The sequence below is a fragment of the Cyprinodon tularosa genome, unplaced genomic scaffold (assembly GCF_016077235.1).
Source record: "Cyprinodon tularosa strain WSP-4 unplaced genomic scaffold, ASM1607723v1 ctg701, whole genome shotgun sequence".
Taxonomy (NCBI): domain Eukaryota; kingdom Metazoa; phylum Chordata; class Actinopteri; order Cyprinodontiformes; family Cyprinodontidae; genus Cyprinodon; species Cyprinodon tularosa.
Window position 1 is genome coordinate 13,930 of NW_024039454.1, and position 25,634 is coordinate 39,563.

The 25,634-nt window shown below is 42.0% G+C and overlaps 2 protein-coding genes and 1 long non-coding RNA gene across 5 annotated transcripts; 1 reads left to right on the forward strand and 2 right to left on the reverse strand.

Moving 5' to 3' along the window:
• Positions 1-348: 348 nt before the first annotated feature.
• cep68 (centrosomal protein 68) lies at positions 349-14,608 on the reverse strand. 3 transcript variants are annotated; one of them, XM_038268550.1, is made up of 8 exons: positions 14,499-14,608; positions 8,234-8,458; positions 2,924-3,823; positions 1,787-1,973; positions 1,590-1,714; positions 1,401-1,523; positions 953-1,049; positions 349-876 (listed from the first exon to the last, which is right to left on the reverse strand). In XM_038268550.1, exons 2-8 carry the CDS (start codon positions 8,438-8,440, stop codon positions 713-715), a joined length of 1,803 nt encoding a protein of 600 aa, XP_038124478.1. In that variant the 5' UTR covers positions 8,441-8,458; positions 14,499-14,608; the 3' UTR covers positions 349-712. The 3 variants fall into 3 exon arrangements, with proteins under 3 accessions (XP_038124478.1, XP_038124477.1, XP_038124476.1); XM_038268549.1 differs by having other exon boundaries at positions 1,590-1,711; positions 2,924-3,829; XM_038268548.1 differs by having other exon boundaries at positions 2,924-3,829.
• Positions 14,609-16,495: 1,887 nt separating this feature from the next.
• Positions 16,496-24,933, reverse strand: LOC119772204 (E3 ubiquitin-protein ligase RNF166). Its single transcript, XM_038268545.1, has 6 exons — positions 24,438-24,933; positions 21,141-21,297; positions 20,941-21,053; positions 20,734-20,848; positions 20,542-20,649; positions 16,496-18,611 (listed from the first exon to the last, which is right to left on the reverse strand). The coding sequence occupies exons 1-6, from the start codon at positions 24,617-24,619 to the stop codon at positions 18,546-18,548; spliced, it is 741 nt and encodes a 246-aa protein (XP_038124473.1). The 5' UTR covers positions 24,620-24,933; the 3' UTR covers positions 16,496-18,545.
• Positions 24,195-25,249, forward strand: LOC119772205. The gene is made up of 2 exons (XR_005279230.1): positions 24,195-24,283; positions 24,450-25,249. It is a non-coding gene; the product is annotated as an uncharacterized LOC119772205 (long non-coding RNA).
• The last annotated feature ends 385 nt before the right edge of the window (positions 25,250-25,634 follow it).

Sequence of the window (25,634 nt, forward strand, 5' to 3'; positions counted from 1 at the left end):
CCCCCTCTCACACCGCCCTTTTGACTACGGTGCGGTGCGGCTCTGCGGCTCCGGCAACAGGTCCGGAGATTTAACAGAAGTTCACTTGAGTTCACGTAACTTCACGCGATAACACGGCCCAAATAAAGGATTTTTGCGAGAGCTTGTTGCGGAGGGCTCCGGCACGCCGCAAGGATAGCTTTCTTGCGGAATTTTCTGCAGCGCCGGAGTGTCTCGGTAACCGCAGCCGGACAGCTCAGCAGCCGGTGAGAGATGTTTACGTCTTTTTAATGACTTGGAATCCTTGCGGCGCCGCACACACCGCACCGCAACGGTAAGACCGGAGTCTGTGTGAGCCTGGGGTTATCATTAACGTGAACAAACTGAAATCTGTCAGATAAATTAAACCAGCATCACTGAGCTCTGATCCACATGGTTTCATTGGTCTGATGTCATCTGTTCTTCTGAAATCTGATTGGTTAAAGCAGAAATCCATCAGAATGAATAGAAATTAAGGCTTAGAACATCCATCCATGTGGAGCTTCTGAAATAGAGGAATGGACCTGAGAGGGCAGTCCTTCTAGACCTGCTTCCTATGCAGGACAGCTGATAGGTGGTCCAATAGCTGACCCAGAGTTCTCACATAGAAACAGAGGAGATCAAGGCGCTGAGGGTTACAGTCCGGTCAGAACTGTTAGGAATCAGTCAGCAGACGGGGACTATAGGCCTCTGATCAGGTTCCTGCAGAGTTCCTCTCTTCTCTGAGCAGAGCAGAGCTGCGGTGAGTGAGCGGAGCCAGGGTGTCCACAGCAGACAGGATGGAGGAGAGCCAGAGGTCTGAGTGAGTCTGCAGAGCTCCAGACTGCCTCTCAATCATCAGCAGCGCGTCTCTGAGAACTGCAGACAAACAAACAGGAAACGGTGAGACTCTGCAGGAAGCGGCGGTTCAAGATGTTGGACCTGGAGCACTGACAGGGAACGACGGCGGTGATGCTGCTCAGAAGATGCTGTCCAGCTTGTAGAACGCAGGAGGTCAGAGGCTGGTGGCTGCTCACATCCTTCTGGAAGCTCTGAAACATCAGGCAGCAAAATCAGGCTCAGACTCTTTGCTCACCGATCTGCTCACATTGGGTCCACTTAGAGAATAATAAATCTTTACCAATTATTATTATTTTGATCTTTTTTTCCATCTACTACTTTTAGAGATACAGGCTGTAGGCATCCAATACGAGCTCTACCAGCTTATTATTCTCCTCAAAGATTCATTCATCATAAAAAGGAAACTCTTCTTGTTTTCTATAGGATTGATGGACCCGTTTCAATCTGTAGGAACATCTACCAGGAACATCTTCCTCCCTGATCCATTAGAACCATACAGAACCAACTAAAAGCTGTTGTTGTTTTCTGAGGACGTTTGTTACCTGATAGTGAGCCAGAGCGGACTTCAGGCTGTCCACGTCCCCAGCAGGAGCAGCTGCCCTCTCCATGCTCTCTGATAGGCCGTACAGCTGCTGGATGAGCAGCTCCAGCTGTGAGCAGAACACCTGGAACAGAGACAGCTGTGGACAACAGGACCGAGGCTGGACAAGCTCAGCTTAGATGGTTCCTACCTGGATGAGCTTCATTAGAGAGTCCTTATGCTCCTGGCTGCAGAGACCCAGCTGCTGCTTCCCCAAACACTCCCTGAGACCGGTTGGACCCGGCCCGGCACCGAACCTGATGGCACCGCCCGCTGCTGAGAAGGAAACAAGGAGACCTGTGGGATGAAGTCAAGGATGCCTGGCTTTAGATATCAGAGAATAAATACCTGTCTGAGCAGAAGTCTCAAATCCTTCTCCTCCATCCTGCTGGTCCTTCAGAACCTCTGGATTCTGTTCTACAGTGACCCGGTTCTGAGGAGAGGTGATGGAGGAAACCATGGAAGAGGAGATGTCCTCTAGAGACCCATAGCTGGCTGGGAGAGGGGGACTGAGATGGGCCGTCAGCTCCCTCGTCTGCAAGGATGGAAGGGAAGTAAGTAAGGGAGGGAGAATGGAAGGAAGGAAGGAAGTGAGTGAGTGAGGGAGAGAGGGAGGGACGGACGCAGGAAGGATTTTTTTTTCTTTTAACACTTTATTTACAAAATTTAAAACATATAAACAATTATTGACGTAAAAAAAAGTCAGTTAAAAATCCGCATTGATGTAAAAACAAGTGTCAGCTAAAAATCATTAAATGAGGAGGTTGTTAAATTGTATTTGTCCTTCATCTGACACAGCACATAAAATATTAAAACCCCACAGCAGAATAAAATCCTCCATGTTGTGTGTGGCTCTGTGGAAGTGAAACTCCAGCCTTATTCTGGCTTTAACCTTTTCCACAGAGACACGGCATCACGGTGAGCTCCCTCCTGCAGTCTGTTTCTATGGGACAATAAACGGCCATCTTTGCTTCACTGATTAAAACATTGACCTTTTGACCTCTGTCATTGCCAACAAAGCTTATCTTACAAAGTACTGAGTTGAACTTTAGTTATTTACCAAATACTTATTTTTCACCATAATTTACAAATAAATTCTTTAAAAATCCTACAATTTGATTTCCTGTTTTTTTCCCCTTCATTTTGTCTCTCATAGCTGAAGTGCACCTATGATGAAAGTTACAGACCTCTCTCATTATTCTAAAAAGGAGAACTATCACAATCAGTGGCTGACTAAATACTTTTGGTCCCACTGTAAGTGTGAATTTATGGTGAATTTATTCCATATATCTACAGATTTATCTGTTTGATCAGGATTTGAGCTCAAGTCACACATTCATTTGTTGTTCTAACACACAGCCAGCAGGACAGTCTGAAAGATATTTTATTAAATATAATATTTACCGCCCTGCTGGGTAATGAATAGATTAGAATACATCAGGAATCAGAACCAGGTTTGGTTCCAGTGTTCAGCGTCACACTGACCTGTCTAGACAGCTGCTGCAGCTCCTCCAGCTGCTCCGGCAGAGGCCAGAAGTCTTCATCTATGGCTGCAGATGAGCAGCCGGACCGAGGCAGAACCAAGCTGGACTGAATCAAAGCGGAGGAGGGGGACAGGGGGGATACCGGATGATGCCGATAGCCAGGACCATCACTGCTGCCCCCGCCTGCTGCAGTTCTGGCCTTACTGTGGTCTGATCTGAAGGCTTCCGACAGGGAGGAGGGTGAACCAGCTGAGGTTCTGTGGAGGTTCTGTTGGTCCTCTGCCGGTGGAGAACTCCAGCCTCCACTCCCTCCTCCCCCTCCTGTGTCAGAGAGATCCAAGCCTGACAGGCTGCAGAACTGGTCCAGTTCGATCCCAGAGTCCTGCATGTTGGCGTCTGTCCCCAGTGGGGAGTCAGCCTTCTGCTGGCTGCTCACATGTCCCGGTCTCAGAGGGTAGGTGTAGTCCAGCAGGGTCTCATACTCCTGGTTCGGGTTCCAGGTAGAGGAACTTCTGTCAGCAGAAGGAGGCGGAGCTTTGGGAACCGCACAGGCCCAGTAGTCCCTCTGGTAGGAACTCTCCTGGTTCTTCGTACACTTCTCCTCCCTCAGCCTGAGGCGGGTCTGGCTCGCTCTGTGGTTCTGAGAGCGTGGAGTGGAGGTTGGATGAAGAAAAGTGGAGCTCAGCTGTGGCCTCAGAGGGATGTTCAGACCCTCCAGAACTGAGCCGTCATGGAAGGATAACCCTGAGGCTGGTTCTCCAGAGAACAGCTGGGTCTGAAGGTCTGAGCTGGGTTCTCCTATGGAGGCTGAAGGTAGAGACAGGTCAAGCCTCTCTGTGGGCGGGTTCTGTGACCGTGGGACCTGGAGCTTCATGCTGGTGGGTTCTCCTGAAGGTTCCTCCTGAACCAGTGGAAACAAAAGCAGTGACCATGAGTCTCGGTTCCTGAGATAATTCCACAACCTGAACCTCAGTCAAAACCAATCAGATAAACTGAAAAGTTGATTAACTCTTTAAATTTAAATAAAGACTATTTTAGTGTAACTCGTTAGATATATATACATATATCATATGATTGGAATTCATCATTCAAATTATTCAATAAAACAATATTTAACATAATATTTAACATAAAAATGCGTTTATGAGACATCAACAGTGATTTATTCTCCTAACCCAGTACTGTCGACTCCTGACATATTATTAACATCATTTACGAAGTCCAACAATAAAATATGGCCACGCCCACCTAGAGTAGTTGATGTCATCATCCAAAGTTGTACCAACATCTTTTTTGGGGTGTTTTACGGCACTAGTGGCTCGTTTTTTGGACAGTAGGCAGACAGGAAAGGGGGTATGAGAAAGAGGGAGAGACATGCGGCAAAGTACCACAGGTCGGATTCGAACCCGGGTCGGCCGCGTTGAGGACTAAAAGGCAGATTATACTTTTGGAAACGCACACATCAAATGTCACTTGGGTTTGGTTGAAAACCAGCTTTGCTGGTATGCTTCTGCACCGTCGATCTGGAATTTCTAGGGACACACGGCAGTTTCCCGCTAAAGTGCAAGGGGGCGCCTATTCGAGAACCCGCAAGAACTTCGGGGGATGGTCATGAGAACTTTGGCGCAACCGGCGCAAGTGTTTATCTTCCAAAACAACAATGGCGCGTCGGCAAGATATCACGGTCACAGAGATGGATCTGTACTCTTCAATGTCTAGCAACTCTAGACATTGAAGAGTACAGGTTCTGTTAATGGAGTTGGCAAAAAGACTGATTAACCTTTCGTCGTAGTTGTCCTTGGAAGTTTCCCGGTTTTCAGAAATGGCGCGCCCCGGCACCGAATCGAGAAGGACGACCACACAGACAGCCGGAAAGGCATACCAAGGACCAATCACAGCTGTGCACTTCCGCCACATAATCAGGAATTTTTTTGAGGTGCGCGACGACGGTTGCAGAGCCTCTGCGTGGGGGGCGTGGTTACGCACAGAGACAGATTTGACGGTTGCAGAGGCTATTCATCAGAAGCATAAATTAGCCTTAAGGCCTCTGTACATGGGTCGTGTACGCCAACCACTTCACCATCAAAGCACGCCCCTGCAATGACATCTTTAAGGATAAAGAGGCACCTTCCTCTTCACTGACAGAGTGGAAATCGACATTAGGCTTAACTGTAATGGGGTAGCATCACGGATCTCTGTTCCCTTGATTGCTGATAGCCGGAAAAAGAGAAATCACCCGCCAACATCTTGGTACTCCCTACTCTCACAGAGTCATAATAATGCCAACCTGTGTATGTAGAGGAACATTAGTCTGGCTATCTTAGACAGAGTCAAAGACATTGACTGAGTTAGCCATCAACATTGTGTCTAAAGTTAGAAAATAGAAAGCAGAGTTAATATAAAGTAATTCATTGTCAAATGTTAATTAAGTAATTTTTGTTGAAATGGATGATGCCGTTTCTGTAGTGTTTGTTATATTATTAAAGATATTAAATCACTCGTTAGTATGTGTGTGTGTGTGTGTGTGTGTGTGTGTGTGTGTGTGTGTGTGTGTGTGTGCATACTTGTATGTATATTATATGCAAATGATCAGATTCTTGTTGTAACTATGAGCGAAAAGCAGAATGTGAATTTGCTGTTGCTTGTTATTTTGCCAGTTGATGTTATTTTGCCAGTGTAGAAAATGAAGCCATGTAGAGTTATTAAATTGGTTCATTAATTTAGCTCTATTGTAAATCTATCAGATTTAAAGGCTAATGCACAGACAGAGCATAGAAATATATGGCATCATTTATGCACAATCTGCAAGTAGAAAATTACTACAGTATTAACAGACTGGACTGGTAATTCAGTCTTGATGTAAAATCTTGATATTGCATGTAATATATATAGTTACCATAACAATGTCATCAATACATTACATGTACATCATCAGTTAAGCACTTTATGTACATCTGTATTATTATGCTCTATTAACAAATTCATTTCGTTGTGATGGATTTGTATATGTTATATTGCATGATTTATAGACTTCATTGACTTCTTGACTATGCAATGTGTTGTGCCTATTTATTTATTATAAATGACAGTAATCTACTGATGCTATGAAACAGCCAGTGTGTGTTAAAGTGATGAATCTATTTTTGTTTTAAAAGTTTTAAGCCCCAATGAAAATGAGAAAATAATCGTTGTTAGATGCTGTAGCGCACGGATTGTTTACATACGACTGGTCTAACTACGGAGTACCAATATGGCGGCCGGTGGCTTCACTCCAATCTGAACTACCAACAGGCTATCTGCAATCCAGTGAATAAACAGAGATCAGTGGGTAGCATGGCTAACATTAGCCGCCCAGCTGGCTAATGTTAGGGTTGTTGGACTAGCTTGTGTATATTGTATACATATGTATACGATATACATGTATACTGGACTAACGCCCATTTGATGAGAGAAAGGTTATATTTAGGACAAATGACAGCCTCAAACCAGAAGAGATGCCGACAGCCAGTGTTAGCGCTAACAATAGCGGCGTTGCTAACAAGGTTTACAACATCAGATTGGATCCAATTCTTTCCTTGCTTGAGTTTGAGGACAACCTTATGTTCAGTACATATGGAGCAGCGAAGAAGCAGCCAGGTAATTGGTGACCCCTGCCCAAGAGCAGAGGTCCGGGATCAGCGGCCCGCGGGCCGGATCCAGACCCAACCGGATTTAAAATATTTATAAATTACTGCATGTTGTCCGACGACAGTATCTAACTCCAAAATCCCACATCCTCCGTCACCGTCTCCGCACTGCCAGGCGTATTATGTTAAGGAGCAAAACATGCGGAAATTAACACTTAATTTAATATGACAAATAAAAAAAAATACAAATCCCATCCAGCATAGTTTCTGTCCAAATATTTTTCTTTGTTGTGGATTTTTGTAACAGGGATAACTAGGATCATATAAAATTGTTTTTTTATGAACTATGTTTGTTCTCTGCTTCCAAACTCAGCATCTCTTCTTCCATTCCTCGATAAGTAGTTTCTTTTGAAGTTGTGAGAGGCGCTCTTGGGCATTTTGACGGGATTTGATGAAACCTTTAAGCTTCTTAGTATAAAATAAATATTTTGATCAAGACAAGAAATCTGCTTCCTGGTTTGTTGAAGTACCAATAGTTTGCATCCAATCATTTAAATAAATGGTCTTAGTTTCTGGGAATATATAAGCTCACAGATGAGCTGGGAATGGCTTTGTCTCCATTCAAACCCAGGTTTAAAGCCTTGCATGGCAGCATAAAGCCCACTGCTCTCATTAAGACAGAAAAAAGAAAAAAGCAAACAGCCTGTTCAGGGATTTGATAAAATATGTGAACAGGAAATTGTCTATATACCAAACTAAACAATTGTTGTTCTCCACTTTAAAAAACACTTGATTTTAAGATGCAAAAATTTTCTCGTTTTTTTTTCTTCTATTTTTTATTTAAAAATTCAATGTATGACATTGATGCATAAAAACCTTGTTTTATTTCAGTGTTAAATTCTGTTTAAAGTAACAGATAATTAAAAATGTCACAGGACTTTTACTGGTTGATGATTTTCTTTATTCGGACCCAGCTGATTTTTAATTATTGACCTCTGCTCCAGGGCATTGCTCTGGTTCTAGGCGCTAATCTTGGTCCAGTTGCAACACATTTTATTTGAGTCTTGTATTAAACAAAACGTGTTTCTTAAAGACTTGACTTATTTTGTAGGAATTAAAGGAACAGCACTAGACTGGTTTAAATCTTATCTGACCGATTTCAGTTTGTTCACATTAATAATACATCTTCCTCATGCTCCAGGGTTACCTGTGGAGTACTACAGGGATCAATGCTAGGACCAATTCTCTTTACTATATACTGTATATGCTCCCTATCGGTAGAATTATTATACAGCATGGGATTCATTTCCACTGTTATGCTGATGATACTTAAACTTAATGATAAACTTAAACCTACTAAAACTATCCCATATCATGTCTCCCAGAAGACAAAAACTAAGACTAAATCTAAGATGGCTGTCAGAAACAGCTCTACAGGTATACAATTACATATTTGCCTTTAAACAGCAACGTTTGAAGGCCTTTGCTTAACAGCTTTAAAACAGAAGCAGCACCAACTAAAATCTGTGCTGCTCAGATGGAGCTAAACTGATAGAGGAAAAGTTGGTTTAATTAAAAATAAAGGGGGGGAGAATGACCTTTAGTGACCTCTGGAGGCTTTAATCAAAACAAAAACTAGTAGGGGTGGGGGGTTGTGGAGGCACAAGGCAAACATCTTCTCCAACCTTCTCTGGACGACTCTTCTTCATGATGGACGCCCGATGCTCCTGGGTGAACAGCGGCTTCCTCTCCACATAGCGTCGGTTGGGCAGGTGGCGGGCCGTGGGTCCGATGCTCACGGTCCTGCCTCTGGCCTCAGGTCGTACTCTCTCAGCGCCCCCTGCTGGTGGAGCTGAGAATCTGCTGCTGAGCTTAAATGTTGAGGAATGCATCCTCCATTCCTGGAGTTCCTGTGGGCAGAACAATCAGAACGTGGTTAATCTGACTGAAGGTGGGTTTGAACTTAGGCTGAAACAATTAATCAGATTAACCTCTGAAAACCCACCGCTTGTTTAAAGCGTTTACAACTAATAACTCAGAGTGCATGAAAATTCCACTGGTAAAATATTTTTCCAATATAGACATGTTAACATCGATGGAAAGCTAAGATTCTCCCCAATTCAACCACCAAGTTCATTTTATGAACGCAGCGAGCTCCATGGCGTAGGTTTGCACAGGGACCATAGGGACATGTCCCTAACTAAATTCTGGACCAACCTACTTGTCCCTTCCAATAATTAGGTGAACAACATGTTTATAATTTAAAACATAGCATTGTTGCAGTCGCTCTGTGAACTAAAAACATGTTTTAGAATCTCTATACTCCAGTTACCAATTAATCGATTACTAAATTTGTTGAAAATTATTTCAATAATAGATTAATCTGATAAATTGTTTCAGCACTAAATTAAATACATGAAATGAGTTAAAAAGAGTAACTACAACCTAGATGTGGAACTTGTAGAGTGAATATTAATGTTCTAAATGCTCAGTGTCAGTTCCTCTTCTAGTTCCAGTGCTCATGTAAATACAATAAACTTATTTGGCATCCCTTGAATCTATTATTTTGCTTTAATGATATAAAGAGAACATTTAAAAGATAAGAATGGGTTTTACCTCTGTTTACCTCTGAACATTTCTATATCTTTAAAAGAAAAAAACAGGATAAATCCACATCTAACAGACACATTTAGACTATGTTTGGCTCAATAGGCACAGATTATTTGTCTTATTTGCTGGTAATTTCAAACACAAACCATTTTGAAATGGAAAATGGTCATAATTCTACATTCATTAGAGCCGGTGACACTTCAAACATTGACAAACAGCATCTAGTGTGTGTAGTGCTTATAAAATTTGTATAAATGTAGCAAGAAATGCTGCTTTTCGCTTTAAATGAAATTAACCCTGATTTTCATGTCAAGAATAAAACAACAAGCATGCATATTTTTGCATAGGACCAATGACATCAGACTAACGGTGTTCCTACCAAACCTGAAATCATTTGGGTATGAAAAATAGGTGAGAATTTCCCAAAATGAGGTGGATGTGTAAATCGATTATTGAAAAAATCCTCAACTAATTTAGTTATCAATTAATCGTTACATGGAGTATAGATACTTTAAAATCTTAGTCTAATTCCTGTTGTTAGTGGTTTTTCTCTGTCAGCTAAGGGAATGTTTTAAATAAACAAACATTTTGCATTTAACATAAAATAATATTTTTCATCTGTCAATCTGCTCTATGCAGAACTCCTCAAGTGGGAAAGTTTTAGTTTCACCTGGTTTAATTTTGTAAAAACTCTCCTTTAAAGAATCTTTGGCTATCCAATTAATAATCGATGAATCAAAAAAAAAAAATTGACAGTTTAATCGATTTGCAAAATAATGGTCAGGTGCAGCCCTGGTTCGGACCACACTGAACGGTCCGTTTTAGAGCAGGTCTTCCCATCAGAACCACTCCATGATTAGCCATCACGTGTCTGACAGCCCAAACAGAACCCTCCTAACACACATAGGCTGTGTTCGGATGCGTCCTCCGAAGACCAGATCTGAAGGCCGATTACATCATAGCGTGACGCCGAGGTCTGGTCGGATTCCAAGGCTGCTCGTTATGCGGCCACAAAATGCCTCGTCCTTTTGGCCTGATTTGGAGGACAGGTCCAGTGTCTCCTATCTGTACTTGGTTTTCCCAGATTCATTGAGACCAAGCAAGCCGGCTGCTCTGTGATCAGAGGAAAAAGGTAATTAACTCTGAACAGTGGTGAACGTTGGAAGTGCAGTTTAATATAATACAAGTCTGTGAATAGTTCCATCTGAGATTAATGAAAATAGTTGTTTTAATGGTTATAGAGTCAGATATGTGGCGGTAATGTTTGATTTATCTAAAGGTTTTTATCTGTTATTGTGTAAATGGGTTTGGCTGTAATTAAAGGACAGATTCTAATAGATCTGCAGAGTGGGAACTATAAATCTGATAGGAGTTTTATTTTCTAATTGCTATTTTGCACAATTTGCTAAGCAAATTTTTGTTGTTGAATAAAATAATTTTGCAGATATATCTTTTTTACTTATATTTTTGTATCACTTTTATAGAATAAAAAATACATTTATTGTCCCACAATGGGCAAATTTACAGCAGCAAAAAGATTATAGAAAAAATGGTCAAACAAATGTGGACCTTAGAAAAATGTAAAAGAATAAAATAATAGTGTAGAGTTCAAAGATAAACAATAAAATACTATACTGTAAAGTGTTTTAATAATTTATAAAACTGTGAACCTGGAGAATTAATAACCAATATGCAGCTATGGACATTTTTACAGTAATGGATATTTGAAAATAGCAGCAACATCAGAGATGTGCAGAATGACAGCAGCATGTTATTTAACTGACTAAGGTTTCTATCATTACATTTGATTTTATTTGTTCCTGCTCCTGGTGGATGGAACCTTCATTCCACTCTGGATTCTGAGTGTAATCTCCTTGGAATCGCAGCCCATAAATTCAAACAGAGCCAAAGAGTCCTGAGGCGTTAGACAGCGGACTGCTAAAGCTCTCCCAGGCTCTGCTGGCGGACCAGCAGTAGATCCTGGGAAGGTCATGGTGAGGCAACTCCAGCTTTCGCACAGTGCAGACGGATGTTTCTGGTTGCCCCGGTGAGTCCTGGTGTGCATCTGTTTCTGTGGGGTCACCAGGCAGTGGGCCTGCTGGCCTGATAGGTATAGGGCCTGTAATGATATGCTGCTCCTCACCTGGCCGGTCTCATTAAAACTGCATGTTTTACTGCAGGAACCAGGAGGAGGAGGTTCGCCCTAAGGCTGAAACAATTAAACGGATTCATTGATTATTGAAATCATCAAGTAATTCAGTAATCGATGCATCGTTAACTGGAGTATAGAGACTGCAAAACATGACTTTAGCTGACAGAGCGACCCACTGAGAGCAGGAATTATACCAAGATTGTAAAAAACGTATAACATTTTGCATTGGTCTGTCAATATGCTCTATCCAGAACATTTTAGATTCATCTGCTTTTATTTCATGAAAGGTCTCCTTTAAAGGATCTTTTGCTATCCGATTATTAATTGATTAATCCAAAAAATAATCAACAGATTAATCGATTTGCAAAACAATGGTTAGCTGCAGCCCTGCTCTGCCCAGAGCCCCTGCTAGCAGCCGCAGGAAGCTAACACCCACATGGAGATCACAGCGTCCAGTCGGTGAGGACTCTGCAGCCGCAGCTAAAGTCATCAGTGTTCTCCATCAGCAGGTCATCTCCTCTCATAGATACTTTAGCATAGGAACCTCCTGATGTTCATAGCTGCAGCTAGGAGCAACACCATTTCCCACAATCCTTTGCACAACATGCATAGACACAGCTCACTTCATGGAGTTCAACAACAATCAGTCATTTGTTCTCTGAGTGACTCACGCTGATGTTCTCGCCTTCAGAGATTTTTAGAGCAGGGAGCTTCAGACATTTAGAGAACGGCAGTCTTTGGAATTATTTTTCTGATGACTGTAGTCTAAATAGGACCATCCCTGTGCGTTTCCAACCCATAATGATGGCTAGAAGGCTGTTCGGGTCCAGAGCTCCTTTCCTACCCTGGATAGAGTTCTATGAAAGGAGGAGGAGGAGGAGGAGAAGGAGAAGGAGGAGGATTTGATGGGAGAGGCAGACCAACATGCAGAGCAGAGACCTACATGTTTCTCCATAAACATGTTGCTTCTGAACTCCCTAAACCAAGCAAGCACACACATTGTACATGTAGAAAGTTCTGTGGGTCCTGAAGCCAGACTCTCAACAGAGACAGGAAGTAAGAGGTGACCTTTTAACAGATCAATGACCTGCAGCGTCATTGATCTGTTAAACACTGCTGAGCCAGAGGCTGTGATGAGTCCGTTTGGCCTCCTGCCCACTGGGAACTATTCAGCAGCGGCTGGCCCCTAGGGGGCGCTCAGGAGTTTTACTTAATAGTATGTGGCTACAAGCAGTTTGTAGAAAAAGCAAAGAATGAACAATCTGGGATTCACATGGAAAATAATAGAATGTAGTGCACTTTTTCTAGGCGTTTGTTAATTTGCATAGATGCTCTTAAATAAACACATTCTCCAAAAATAAATAGTTTTTACAAATTAAAAAATATAAAGCTGACTAATAGCTTCTCCATTATTAAACTGGTACATTATTATTATTTTTTTTTTTTGTAACGCCATATTGGACGATGCAAAATAGTGATTTACCTTCACAAAGTCTCAGAAGTCAAGATTTATGTACAAAAACTTAACCTGTACATGGAAAAATGTTTTGTTTTTATAAAGTATTTTTACTATGTTTTTTTGTTGTTGGCATAATAAACTAGTGTGACAACTTATATATCTGATTGGTTTTTGGTAGTGTGAAACTACTGAATATATGATTTATATTCTGGGTTCTTCAAAGTCGCCACCTTTAGCTTTGATTACTGCTTCGCTCACTCTTGGCATTCTCTAGATAAGCTTCCAGAGTCACATGAAATGGTCTTCCAACACTCTTGAAGACGTTCCCACAGATGCTTAGCACTTGTTGGCCCTTTTCCCTTCACTCTGCGGTCCAGCTAACCCCAAACAATCTTGGTTGGGTTCAGGTCCGTTGATTGCTGAGACCAGATCATCTGGAGCAGCACCCTATCACTCTCCTTCGTGGTCAAATAGCCCTTACACAGCCTGGAGGTGTGTTTGGGGTTATTGTCCTGTTGAAAAATAAATGATGGTCCAACTAAAGTAAAGTGAATAGCATGCCACTGCAAGATGCTGTGATAGCCATGCAGGTTCAGTATGCCTTCAATTTTGAATTCAATAGGACAATCAGCTGTGTATCCACCTGACTTCACAACACACCGATGGTCCCAATCCCATTTATAAGGCAAGAAATCCCACTTATTACACCTGACAGGGGACACCTGTGAAGGGAAAACCATTTCAGGTGACCATCTCTGGAAGCCCATCAAGAGAATGCTTTGAAGAATTTAGAATATGAGACAGATATTCCCTTGTTTTACACTTTTTTATTAAGTATATAATTCCACATGTGTTAATTAATAGTTCTGATGCCTTCAGTGCGAATCTATTATTTTCATAGTCACGAAAATAGAGAAAACAGTTCGAATGAGAAAGTGTGTCCAAACTTTTGGTCTGAAATGTATATACATACCCATGTAAACACCCTGTGCAATAACTCTGTGATATAATCCTATATATATATAAAGAAAAAAGCTGTCATATGTGGATGCACCATGCACCTTTTTCTTATTTTGGAACCTTCTTCTCCGTTGACTATGGAGCTGATGTAAAGTGTAAATTTCTCCACTGTGAGATCAATAAACTCAATTGGTTCTATTTTCTATTATTCTAAGCAGGCAGTCTGGTCCCAGTAAGGGAACCCTAAGTTCTGAAAACAGACAAAGACACTTAAGACTCTGAGAAGAACCCAAACCATGGAGTTCTGCAGAACCAGAGGTTGGACATTTGGGCTGAGGAAGGACTTCCTCCTCAGTGGTCCCCAGCAGGAGGAACCAGCTGAACATCTCCAGAGTCCAACTGGTCCACTGGCTGGAACAAGGTGGTACTGGAGACAGACTGGGAGGACTGGTTAGTGGTGATCTTTACTCCATGGCACCAGAACCACCATCTAGGGAGAATATGGCTTCTTCGAGATGTTTCCCATCATGGATCAGATCAGAACCCCTGACTGGTTCCGGGTCCTGTGGAGAGCCCAGGCCCACAGGAAGCCCGGACTGATGCCCATATTTGGCGGACTGAACAGAAAAGCCAGCGGTTCCTCTGCTCCTCTGAAGGCGGTACCAGCACAGCACAAACCCCGAAAACTGACCCGTTTATCGGTTCAAATAAGCCCGGAAACCTGAATAATCTACGGCTTCATGTCCAGAACCAGAACCGGTGGTTTTACCTGCGGTGGTGTCCAGGAGCAGTCGCTGCTATCAGCCTCCTTGTTCCTCTGTCTGGACTACTTCCGCCACTCTGGGAGGGGGCGGGGCCTCTTCTTCTTCTTTATTGGCGGTTGGCAACAAACATTTAGTAGCATTACCGCCGCTTACTGGTATGGAGTGTGGTTCGTGATAACATATATATAATTTCTAAGGGGGAAAAAAAAGAAAACAAACAACAACAAAAAAAAAGACTACATACGTTGTATTCTACCCATCTATATCATAAACACATTCACCCCCTCTATAATCACATTCTATGAAATTATTTAGTTTTCTTTAAAAATCTAATAATTATTTGTATATGTTTACTCTCCAAATTCTTCCTCAAAATATATAATAGATTAATCTATTCCTTAATACATTATAACTCTCTCCTCAGGCCTCTTCCTATTATAATTATTATTATTATGGCAGTTGGCAAGCTGCCTGATGATGTGCATTACCGCCATCTACTGGAATGGAGTGTGGATCTGAATGGCTACTACCTACTTATACTGAATCAAACTAAATCAACAAAACCAAAATAAGGTTCAAATCCTCTTAATGTAAGAAAATAAAAAACAATTTCATATGATTTATCTCTTGAGTTTTGTTTAAGGATTTCTATAAAATCAAAGTTTATTCTTTCCTTTTTATATTTTTGAACCATTTTCCTCCTTTTTCTTTCATAGTGTACCGTAACATGTTCAATTAACAGTATTCACACCAACCGGTGTTATGTTTACCTACTTTGAATAAAGTTCTTTTTAATCCTATAATGTCTAAGAAGCTGAAAAAGCTTCCTGGAAGCGAAACGTCTTCAAACTTGGAAACAAAGTCCAGTGGATTGTTTTTAATTGCCTCTTTTTGGAATGATACTGATGAAATGGAAACCATCCATCTATCTGGGAATCATTATTTACAGTCAGTTATTTTTAGTACCCTACAGTTTTTCCATATTTTTCTTAATACAGCAATGGATGGATGTAATGAGGATATTTTTCCTATTTGAAATTATATATATGCAGTATCAGTTGTTACTGGTTTTTCTTAATCTATTTTGATTTTTTTATTAATGTTGCTGATGATTTAGTCTATCTATCCATAACAATAAATATTAGTATATTCTGTAACGTTTTCCTTCTCAACAATAGGAAAACATTAAATAGACATATGGCATTGCATTTATGTTTGCACTCATTTTTAGCAAAATATCAAAACCTAATGGAAGCCGTTGGGTCCTGTAGCTGGAGAAAAGTTAAACACTTGGTTCAACTCAAACCCATTATTCATTGCTAATTTTGCTCATTTTTTCAAAGGACTATGTCTTTTTAAAAATATTTCTCTAAGCTTCCAGGTAAACGGATGCTTTTGGACCGTTTCTTCTGGTTCATTATATTTCATGAGTTGTTCTGCTTTCAAGGTGAGCTTGTTTCTGCTAGAAAACTGCCAAAGGATTCTACCTACAGAAGACTCAGTCATCCAGGTCATAGTCATTCCAAAAATAAAAAATAATGAAAAAAAAAGATTTTGGAATTGAAAAAGCTTCCTGGACGGGAAGAGAAACGTCTTCAAACTAGGAAACAAAGTCCAGTGGATTGTTTTTAATTTTTATTTTTTTTTGGAAACCCTACAGAATCTTCAGATGATTCAACTGTTATCTGCAGTTTTAGGTTTCAGATACTTCCTATAGATTTTTCATATATTCCAATTTTAGCTTTTTTCCACTTTTTTCAGTTTCTTTAGCTGCTTCTTCTTCAATCATTCACCAGAAAAATGCATTCTGACTCTGTCTCTCTGAAACAGTTTGTTTTAGCTATTACCGGTAGCTATCCTCAAGGGAGGGGAGTTCTTCAGATGTAATAATCACACCTGAGGAACTCTCCCCTCCTTTGAGTTTGATGTGCACCTAAATATATTTAGAAACTACAAATTAAGGGTCCCATCAGCAGCAGCATATGAGATATACAGGAAATGCTTGGATTGTAAAATAGTTTTATTTAAGAGAAGTTGACAAAATTAATCTTCTGCAAAACCATCATTGTTTGTTCTTAGTAAACCAGACAGAACCCTAAGAAACAGACAGTGTGACTAGTCTATGTGACAGTAAACATAAGGTAACTCGGATGTAACAACCGTTTCCACGGTAACAGTGCAGAAAACAAAGACTTCAGATCAGCTGAGGATGCAAATGATCAGCGTCTTTCCTCATGTGGAAGTCCCGTTTTTTCTTTCTTCAGATCATCCAACAAATGAAAAAAAGGATTCCTCTGAGGCTCGTTTTTATCCTTTTCTCTTTTGAATGACGGCAGCGTAATATTGCTCAGAATATCAAACTTAATGACCACTCTTGATCTAATACTAGGAGATTTCTGACAGGAGACTCTGGACCTTTAAATGGTGAAAAAATCACAACTCACACTTAGAAGAGAAGAAACTCAACAAGAAGATGAAGAACAAACTAAAACCTGATCATTTTCAACATCATCCAGAATAAAATCGGCCCCTTCCTGCCTGACCCTCTTCTACCTGTTAGAATTTACAGAGAAAGACTGCCCTCTAGTGGTGAAACCGGAACAGGTGTGGCTTCGCTGGAGCAGGATGTTCTGTTTGGCGATCGGAGGGGTAGAACTGAACCAAGGCTCCCAAACAAACGTTCAACATTCCTGAATGGTCTCTGTTCAGCTGTTCCGGGCTCCTATGGAGACACATGGTGGGTGGGTGGGGGTCAGGCGGTGGTTTGATGGGCTTCACAAACCATCACCCATGAAGCTCAGCATCTGACACCTTCCTGTATGCCGCACTGTGTCACATGACCCGCAGCTCTGACCCCTGCATGTACTGGGTTAATAAAGAGGAACCATTGCTCTAATTTGGAGCTGTCAGAATCAACCAGAACCGGACCAACATCCACCATCAGCAAGACAAACAGAAGCTAGTCTGACCCGTTGTTCAACAGCCCAGAAATTAACAGACTTCCAGCCGCGCACCAACAGAAAACATGGTGGCTCTGCTCTCCACCTGCCGCTAACGCTGGGCCCAGTTCTGCTCAGATTCTGTTCCTGTTGAATGGAGTTGTTCCTTTCTACTGTGTCTGCATGCTTCTGGGTTTCATGGACCACCCGTAGGTCAGGTGTTATCACTGGATGCTAACTGCTATCACCTGTCATGTCTCCCATCCTGCAGGCCTAAGCTTGTCTGCAGCCTCGATGCCAGATCAGTCTGGACTCTAGAGGATTCATATTCGGCCAACAACTTCCTTCCTGACGGGAAATTTAAAATAAAAGCTGAAAACAGAATAACGGAAAATATTATCAAAACATATCTGTTGTTTTCCCGTGTTATTAAAAAAGATGAAGTCGTCCTCAACGCAAGGACAAACCATCATCATCATCGTCAGTCAGCAACCGCCCTCCTTTTGCATGTTTGGCTGGTAATGGACTGACTCCTTACCATCACCCTAATCTCTAGCTGCTGCCAGTCAGAAGTGATCAGAATTCTGGTTGGACCAACGTTAAACTGAGGTGTTGGAATGAAACGGAACTGAGGGGCTGAACCAGCTTGACTGATCTTCATCTAGAACGCAGTGGGCAGCTACAGAGAAGGAACAGACAAGGTCCCTTCTTGGTTCCCATCCCCTAAAGCCTGGCAGTGCTGCTCTGAAGAACCGGGTCAGAGTGTCCGCCCGGTGACATCACAGAGGGCTGGACCACCGACGGGTTTAAGAGTCATAGACCGACGTCTTTCCAGGGAGGCGGACCTCCAAGGTGCTGGGATGAACTGCAGACGGTTCTGTGAGAAGACGAGGAGGTAATGGGTGGATCCACTCCTGACCCGCGGGCCGGCCCGTCCATAAACATGAAGTCCATAAGGAGGACGTTGAAACTGAAAGGTCAAAGTGCACTGCTACGACAGGAGAAGGAGGTGGCTGCCATGTTATGATACAGTCGGGTCAGGTTTGTCCACGTGATGGCTTAAAACGTTCTGACCCGTGGAAGAACAGCCGCCGGGGCGAGGAGGGCCTGCTGTCAGTTCTCAGCCAGAGACAGAGCCAGAGCTGCCTGCAGCGCCGCCTCCTCATCGATGCTGTAGTCCTGAAACAGAGGAGACGGAGCTTTAGATCCTAGCCTTATCTGCTAGCTTTATTTGCATTAACTGACAGCTTTAGTTTTAGCTGCTAGCCTTGGATGCTTCTTCAGAGCAGGTTTGTGCATTTTATTTTAAACCTTATTTTTTATTAGAAATAATACAAACATTCCTTAACAACATCACAGGCTATGAATGATAGTGCACAAGGTTTGGAAAGAAACAACCCTTTGGGCCCTGAAAGCTTAGTAACAGGATATGACTGAAAATAATACACTGCAAAGAAAAGAAATCTAAATAACAAATTTTCTCTTAAAGTGCATTTTTTTTTATTGAGGAGGTAAGTGAGAATTTTTGCCAATGGAACAAGACAATTTACTTTTAAAATGAGAAAAACAACTTCAAGTGCATATCATCTAATTATCTTATTCTAGGATTAATAAACTAATGCCATTGGAAAATCATCTTATTTACCTGCTCAAATTAAGGGTAAATAGACTTTATTTAATCAATTTTGCCTTATTGCTAGATAGTTTTTGCAGTGTAAATAGTAAATAAATAAGTGGACATTTAAGACATTACTGTCAGAATCCCCTCAGTTAAAGAGGTATCTTGTTATGGGTAGTGTTGTGCCGATGCCATTTTTTGGCCCCGATACCTGGCTGTTTAGTATTGGCCAATACCGAAACACACCTCCAAATTGTGCAAGAACTATTTAGAGCAGAAGCAGGCAGCTGGTATTCTATCGGTAATGGAGTGGCCAGATCTGAACCCCATTGAGCTGTTGTGGGAGCAGCTTGACCGTATGGTACGCAAGAAGTGCCAATCCAACCAATCCAACTTGTGGGAGCTGCTTCTGGAAGCGTGGGGTGCAATTTCTCTAGATTACCTCAACAAATTAGCAGCTAGAATGCCAAAGGTCTGCAATGCTGTAATTGCTGCAAATGGAGGATTCTTTGACGAAAGCAAAGTTTGATGTAAAAAAAATCTTATTTCAAATAAAAATCATTATTTCTAACCTTGTCAATGTCTTGACTCTATTTTCTATTCATTTCACAATGTATGGTGGTGAATAAGTGTTACTTTTCAGGAAAACACAAAATTGTTTGGGTGACCCCAAACTTTTGAACGGTAGTGTATGTAGCAAGTTCCTTTGGTCTCTAGTGTACATGCCTTTAGGAGTTTGATCGAAAAGAAACCAACTTAGGGTTAATAGTATAGCAATTCGCAGAACTTTACCTATCTCGTTCTTTACCCCCTTCCTTTTTACACATTGATTTCCTTACACTAAATTTTTATCTGGTAAAAATTAAGCTGCAAAAAATTCCCCTGCTAAAAAAAAAATAAATTGCCTGCAAAAAATTCACAGGGTTTATACAGGAGTGAGTAACTCTAATTTAATGCTTTTTACTGGCCTTTTAATGCTCTTAAAAATAACTTTAATGCCATCAACAAGTACCCATGACTCTTATATATATATATATATATATATATATATACTGTATATATAAATCACCAATTTAGTGCTTCTTGGTCCCAATGGAAGGGAACCTACTAGCACTAAGTTGCTAACTGGTTAGCAGAAACCAGAGAAACTGGTCACAACCAAAAACTTGTGAACCTTTCGCCACAATAATCCCGCCCTCTTGATAATCAACCAATCACATTCAGGAGAATTTAGAAATGCAACGTTTGGAACAGCCGTTTCCCTACAACTTAAAATAATCACCTCGTACCTGAAGGTAAATGTAAAAACCTTGATATTCCTAATCGACCTCCTGTAGAGTTTGGAAACTTAAAAATTGTCCTTTTTGTAATTTGTTTTAGTTTAAGTTAACAACATAAATGAGGAGGCGGTTAGTGACGATGGGCAGAGCTTGGGCAGGGGGGGCAATGGTGCATCAGAACGAAAAAAGAAGAACCGGGTTCTGGACGTACCACAAAGGTGTCGTAGGAGAACTTGTGTCTGTGGAGGAGATGCTGCAGGAAGTTGGAGCTCTTGTAGGTGGGGTCTCCCCACGGCATGGCGGAGCACACCGGGCACACCTGCAGGACAGAGGCAGGAAGCAGATGCGGTCAGGGAAGCGTCGGCTGGAAGCGGGTTGGTTTCCCTCCAGAGAACCTCCTCACCACTTTGTTGGGGTCATTGCGGTGGTTCTCCATGCAGTGCTTCAGCAGCTCCTGCTGGTCCAGGTTCCTGGCTCCACAGAACGGACAGACGAACGTGGACCGGTTGGGAATGTTGCTTCAGAACAAAAGACAGGAAGAATGATGGAACGGCTGCTTTCAGGACTGTTAAAGAAGACGCAGAGGTCCGGGTCTGGATGGAGGAGGTACCTGGGGATGGGCTGAGAGGTGGGGACCACCGGGACGAACTTGGGACAGTTGGCGATCTGCTCCTGCACTTTGGAACAGGACGAGATGTGGGACCTCATCTTCCCCAGGGACACCTGAACAGAACCACATGTGAGAGAACCCTGATCAGAATCGGCGTGGGACCAGAACCACAGAACAATACCAGGTGGGCGCTGCCGGACCTTTTTGTTGCAGCCCCTGCAGGGGGCTTTGAGGGAGGCCAGCTGCTTCTCCACGCTGGAGGACCGCTCCACCTTCTTGGGCTCAAAGGGAACCCGGCAGAGCGGGCAGAGCGGAGAGGACACCTGGAGACAAGGCTGCAGACATTCCCCGCAGAACCTGCAGACAGAACCAAAACCATCAGAACATCCACACCTCACAGAGGCTACACGCTGCCGGCCAGGCAGGGTTCTGGAGGTCCTGTTACACCGGAACCAGGTGGACCTTTGTCCTGATGTCAGAACCATGTGGATTTTTGTTGTTCAGATTGGTTCTTTTGGATATTAAATATAATTTTAATATTTCTTTGTTTATTACAGAAAAACAAGCCGGTTCCTGATCAGAGCCGGTTTAGAGACGCCCTTTGTTGACTATAATCGCTATAATCTCACCCGCTGAATAGCTCAGCTTTTCAAATGTGTGTCCTATTCAGGTTTAGTTCTGGGACCCCACTATGGAGCTACAAAAAAAATAAAATAATAATAATAACTCAAAATAAGAAAAAAATTTTTACATTGAAACACATCTGGAACTGAAAAACAAAAAGATTTTAAATGAAAAATGTTCAAGTTTCAATCTATTTTCTCCTATCCTCCTTCTGCTGCTGCCTCTAGCCCATTGACAGCTGGAAATAGGCACCAGCACCCCTCGCGACCCCACTTGGGATTAAGCATGCAAGAAGATGGATGGATGGATGGATGGATGGATGGATGGATGGATGGATGGATGGATGGATGGATGGATGGATGGATGGATGGATGGATGGATGGATGGATGGATGGATGGATGGATGGATGGATGGATGGATGGATGGATGGATGGATGGATGTTGATCCGTGAGGGTCATGGGGGGCTGGGGCCTCCAGGAGCCTATGAGCACCTGGAAGGGTCACCAGTCCAACACAGGACACAATACAACCACTTACACACACCTAAGAGCAAATTTAGAAATGCCAGTCAATATAACTAAGTTTTAAAATTTATTATGTTTTATTTCAAACAAACTTTGTGGCCCTAATTCATACTGCTGGGAACCCCAGCCCCCCGCGACCCTGATGGATCAGCAGCAGATGGTGGATAGGAGAAAATAAATTGAAACTTCTGTCCCCATGGAGGATGCTGGAGACGGACTGATGAAACTTTTAAGGCCGATGCCGATTATTCTGAGATCAGTGCAACAATCCCTGATATGAGCCGCTGATTATTAGAGCTTGTTTTATTTTTTATTTACCTCCTTTACATGATAAATGAAAGGAAACATCTGTGATCAAAGAAAACATTCACAGCAGATAACAGGGAGCAGCAATGCATGAACTTCATGGAATCTGAAGGCTGAACAGAGAAGGAACCCTAGAAATCAGCCCGCCCGTATATTGTCTGCCTCTCAGAGGTTTTTCTATTTGCTGAATCAGTTAGGATCAATCAGTTAGGATCAATCAATCAGTTAGGATCAATCAACCAGGATCAGTTAGGATCAATCAGTAAGGATAAATCAGAATCAGTTAGGATCAATCAATCAGAATCAGTTAGGATCAGTCAGAATCAGTTAGGATCAATCAATCAGAATCAGTTAGGATCAATCAATGAGAATCAGTTAGGATCAGTCAGAATCAGTTAGGATCAATCAATCAGAATCTGTTATGATAAATCAGAATCAGTTAGGATCAATCAGAATCAGTTAGGATCAATCAGAATCAGTTAGAATCAATCAATCAGAATCAGTTAGGATCAATCAGAATCAGTTAGGATCAATCAGAATCAGTTAGGATCAATCAATCAGAATCACTTAGGATCAATCAGAATCACTTAGGATCAATCAATCAGAATCACTTAGGATCAATCAATCAGAATCAGTTAGGATCAGTCAGAATCAGTTAGGATCAATCAATCAGAATCTGTTATGATAAATCAGAATCAGTTAGGATCAATCAGAATCAGTTAGGATCAATCAGAATCAGTTAGGATCAATCAATCAGAATCACTTAGGATCAATCAGAATCACTTAGGATCAATCAGAATCACTTAGGATCAATCAATCAGAATCAGTTAGGATCAGTCAGAATCAGTTAGGATCGATCAATCAGAATCAGTTATGATCAATCAGAATCAGTTAGGATCAATCAGTTAGGATCAATCAGAATCAGTTAGGATCAATCAATCAGAATCAGTTAGGATCAATCAATCAGAATCACTTAGGATCAATCAGAATCAGTTAGGATCAATCAGAATCAGTTAGGATCAATCAGTTGTGATCAATCAGAATCAGTTAGGACCAATTAGTTAGGATCAATCAGAATCAGTTAGGATCAATCAGAATCAGTTAGGATCAATTAGTTAGGATCAATCAGAATCAGTTAGGATCAATCAGAATCAGTTAGGATCAATCAGAATCAGTTAGGATCAATCAGTTGTGATCAATCAGAATCAGTTAGGACCAATTAGTTAGGATCAATCAGAATCAGTTAGGATCAATCAATCAGAATCAGTTAGGATCAATCAATCAGAATCAGTTAGGATCAATCAGTTAGGATCAATCAATCAGAATCAGTTAGGATCAATCAGTTAGGATCAATCAGAATCAGTTAGGATCGATCAATCAGAATCAGTTAGGATCAATCAGAATCAGTTAGGATCAATCAGTTAGGATCAATCAGAATCAGTTAGGATCAATCAATCAGAATCAGTTAGGATCAATCAGAATCAGTTAGGATCAATCAGTTAGGATCAATCAGAATCAGTTAGGATCAATCAGTTAGGATCAATCAGAATTAGTTAGGATCAATCAGTTAGGATCAATCAGAATCAGTTAGGATCGATCAATCAGAATCAGTTAGGATCAATCAGAATCAGTTAGGATCAATCAGTTAGGATCAATCAGAATCAGTTAGGATCAATCAATCAGAATCAGTTAGGATCAATTAGAATCAGTTAGGATCAATCAGTTAGGATCAATCAAGCAGATCAAAGGAAAACCCAGGAAGCCGCAGGGTTGATGTTTTCAATCAACACTTCCAGCATCAGGAGCAGCCAGACTGACCAATGAGCAGAGCTTTCCTTGCAGCAGACTTCCTGTTTGCTTAGCAGTGATGGTTGAAGGCAGCAGAAGGTGAGTTTGATTAAAATGATGTTTGTTTATTTAGGCCTGATGGTCCTATCTCCGCCCCTGGATCAGAGCTATTCTATTAGAAGCTGCACTGGTTGAAATCACATGAATAAGCATGAACACCTGCCTCCCTCCCAGTAACAACAGGCTACTTTACGTGTGTCCGCAGCTGGCGATGCTGACGGGTTTGTGGTAAACCTCCAGGCAGATGGGGCAGGAGAACTGGCTCTCTACGCCCTCAGGGGGGGCCGCCAGGGGCCCGGGGCCGCTGTTGGACTGCTGCTGCTGCTGGCGGAGCTGGGTGCTCCCCGACACAAAGCTCCGAAACATCGCCATCATGGAGCCGAAGAGGAGCCCAGCTGTCGACAAAAGCGAGGAAGAGTTCAATCCGGAGAGCGACTAGAGCATAATCCGGACAGCTGAGGGGAGAGAATGTCCTAAACTAGCAGCTGACTAAAGATGAAGGATAGAGATGCTTCCTGGCCTGAGAAGTCTGGCTGTTTCCCTCTGCTGGAGGAGACATGCTAGAGAGGTAAACATTGGAAGCGACTGAAGGCACGACGCTGCGATGCTTGACCTCAATTAAAACATCTGAGCTCCAAACGCGAGGATAACAGCAGAGGATGCATCCGGATGGCTTTGAGATCTGCGCTCAGGAGCGAGACGAACGGAGGCTCGCGAGGTTTCACCGGGCGCTCTGCGCGCATCGCATTCTGGGAAATGGGGTACCGCCGACCCGCTGCTGACAACCTGGAACAGCTTTTCTCCCCATAGATCTACCCTATGGAACAAAAGAGTAATAACAATTAATTGTAAATCTATCCTCAAAAAGGAATGGTTCATCAAAGACATTAGCTGCCATTAATTCACTTGATTAAAAATGCTAGGTTATACAATAATTACCCACCAATATTGCCCAACTTGTTGATTTCACAGTGCATTCTGTTTGATTAAAAAATTCAATGATAATTCATTAACTTTTTTTTTAAGCCAGAAAATGTCCTGATTATGATAGATTTACTTGGAAGGGATATATATCCTGTTAGTTCAGATAAAGTTGATAAAGCATTCTCAAAATTTGTTAATAGGCCTATTCTTGCTGCAAGGCAGCAGTGCTGGGTTCGATTCCCGGCCTGGGATCTTTCTGCACTGAGTTTGCATGTTCTACCTGAGCATGTGTGGGTTCTCTCCAGGTACTCCGGCTTCCTCCCACAGTCCAAAAACATGACTGTTAGGTTGATTGGCTTCTCTAAATTGTCCTTAGGTGTGAGTGTGTGCGTGAATGGTTGTTTGTGTATCTCTGTGTTGCCCTGTGATGGACTGGCGACCTGTCCAGGGTGTAGCCCGCCTCTCG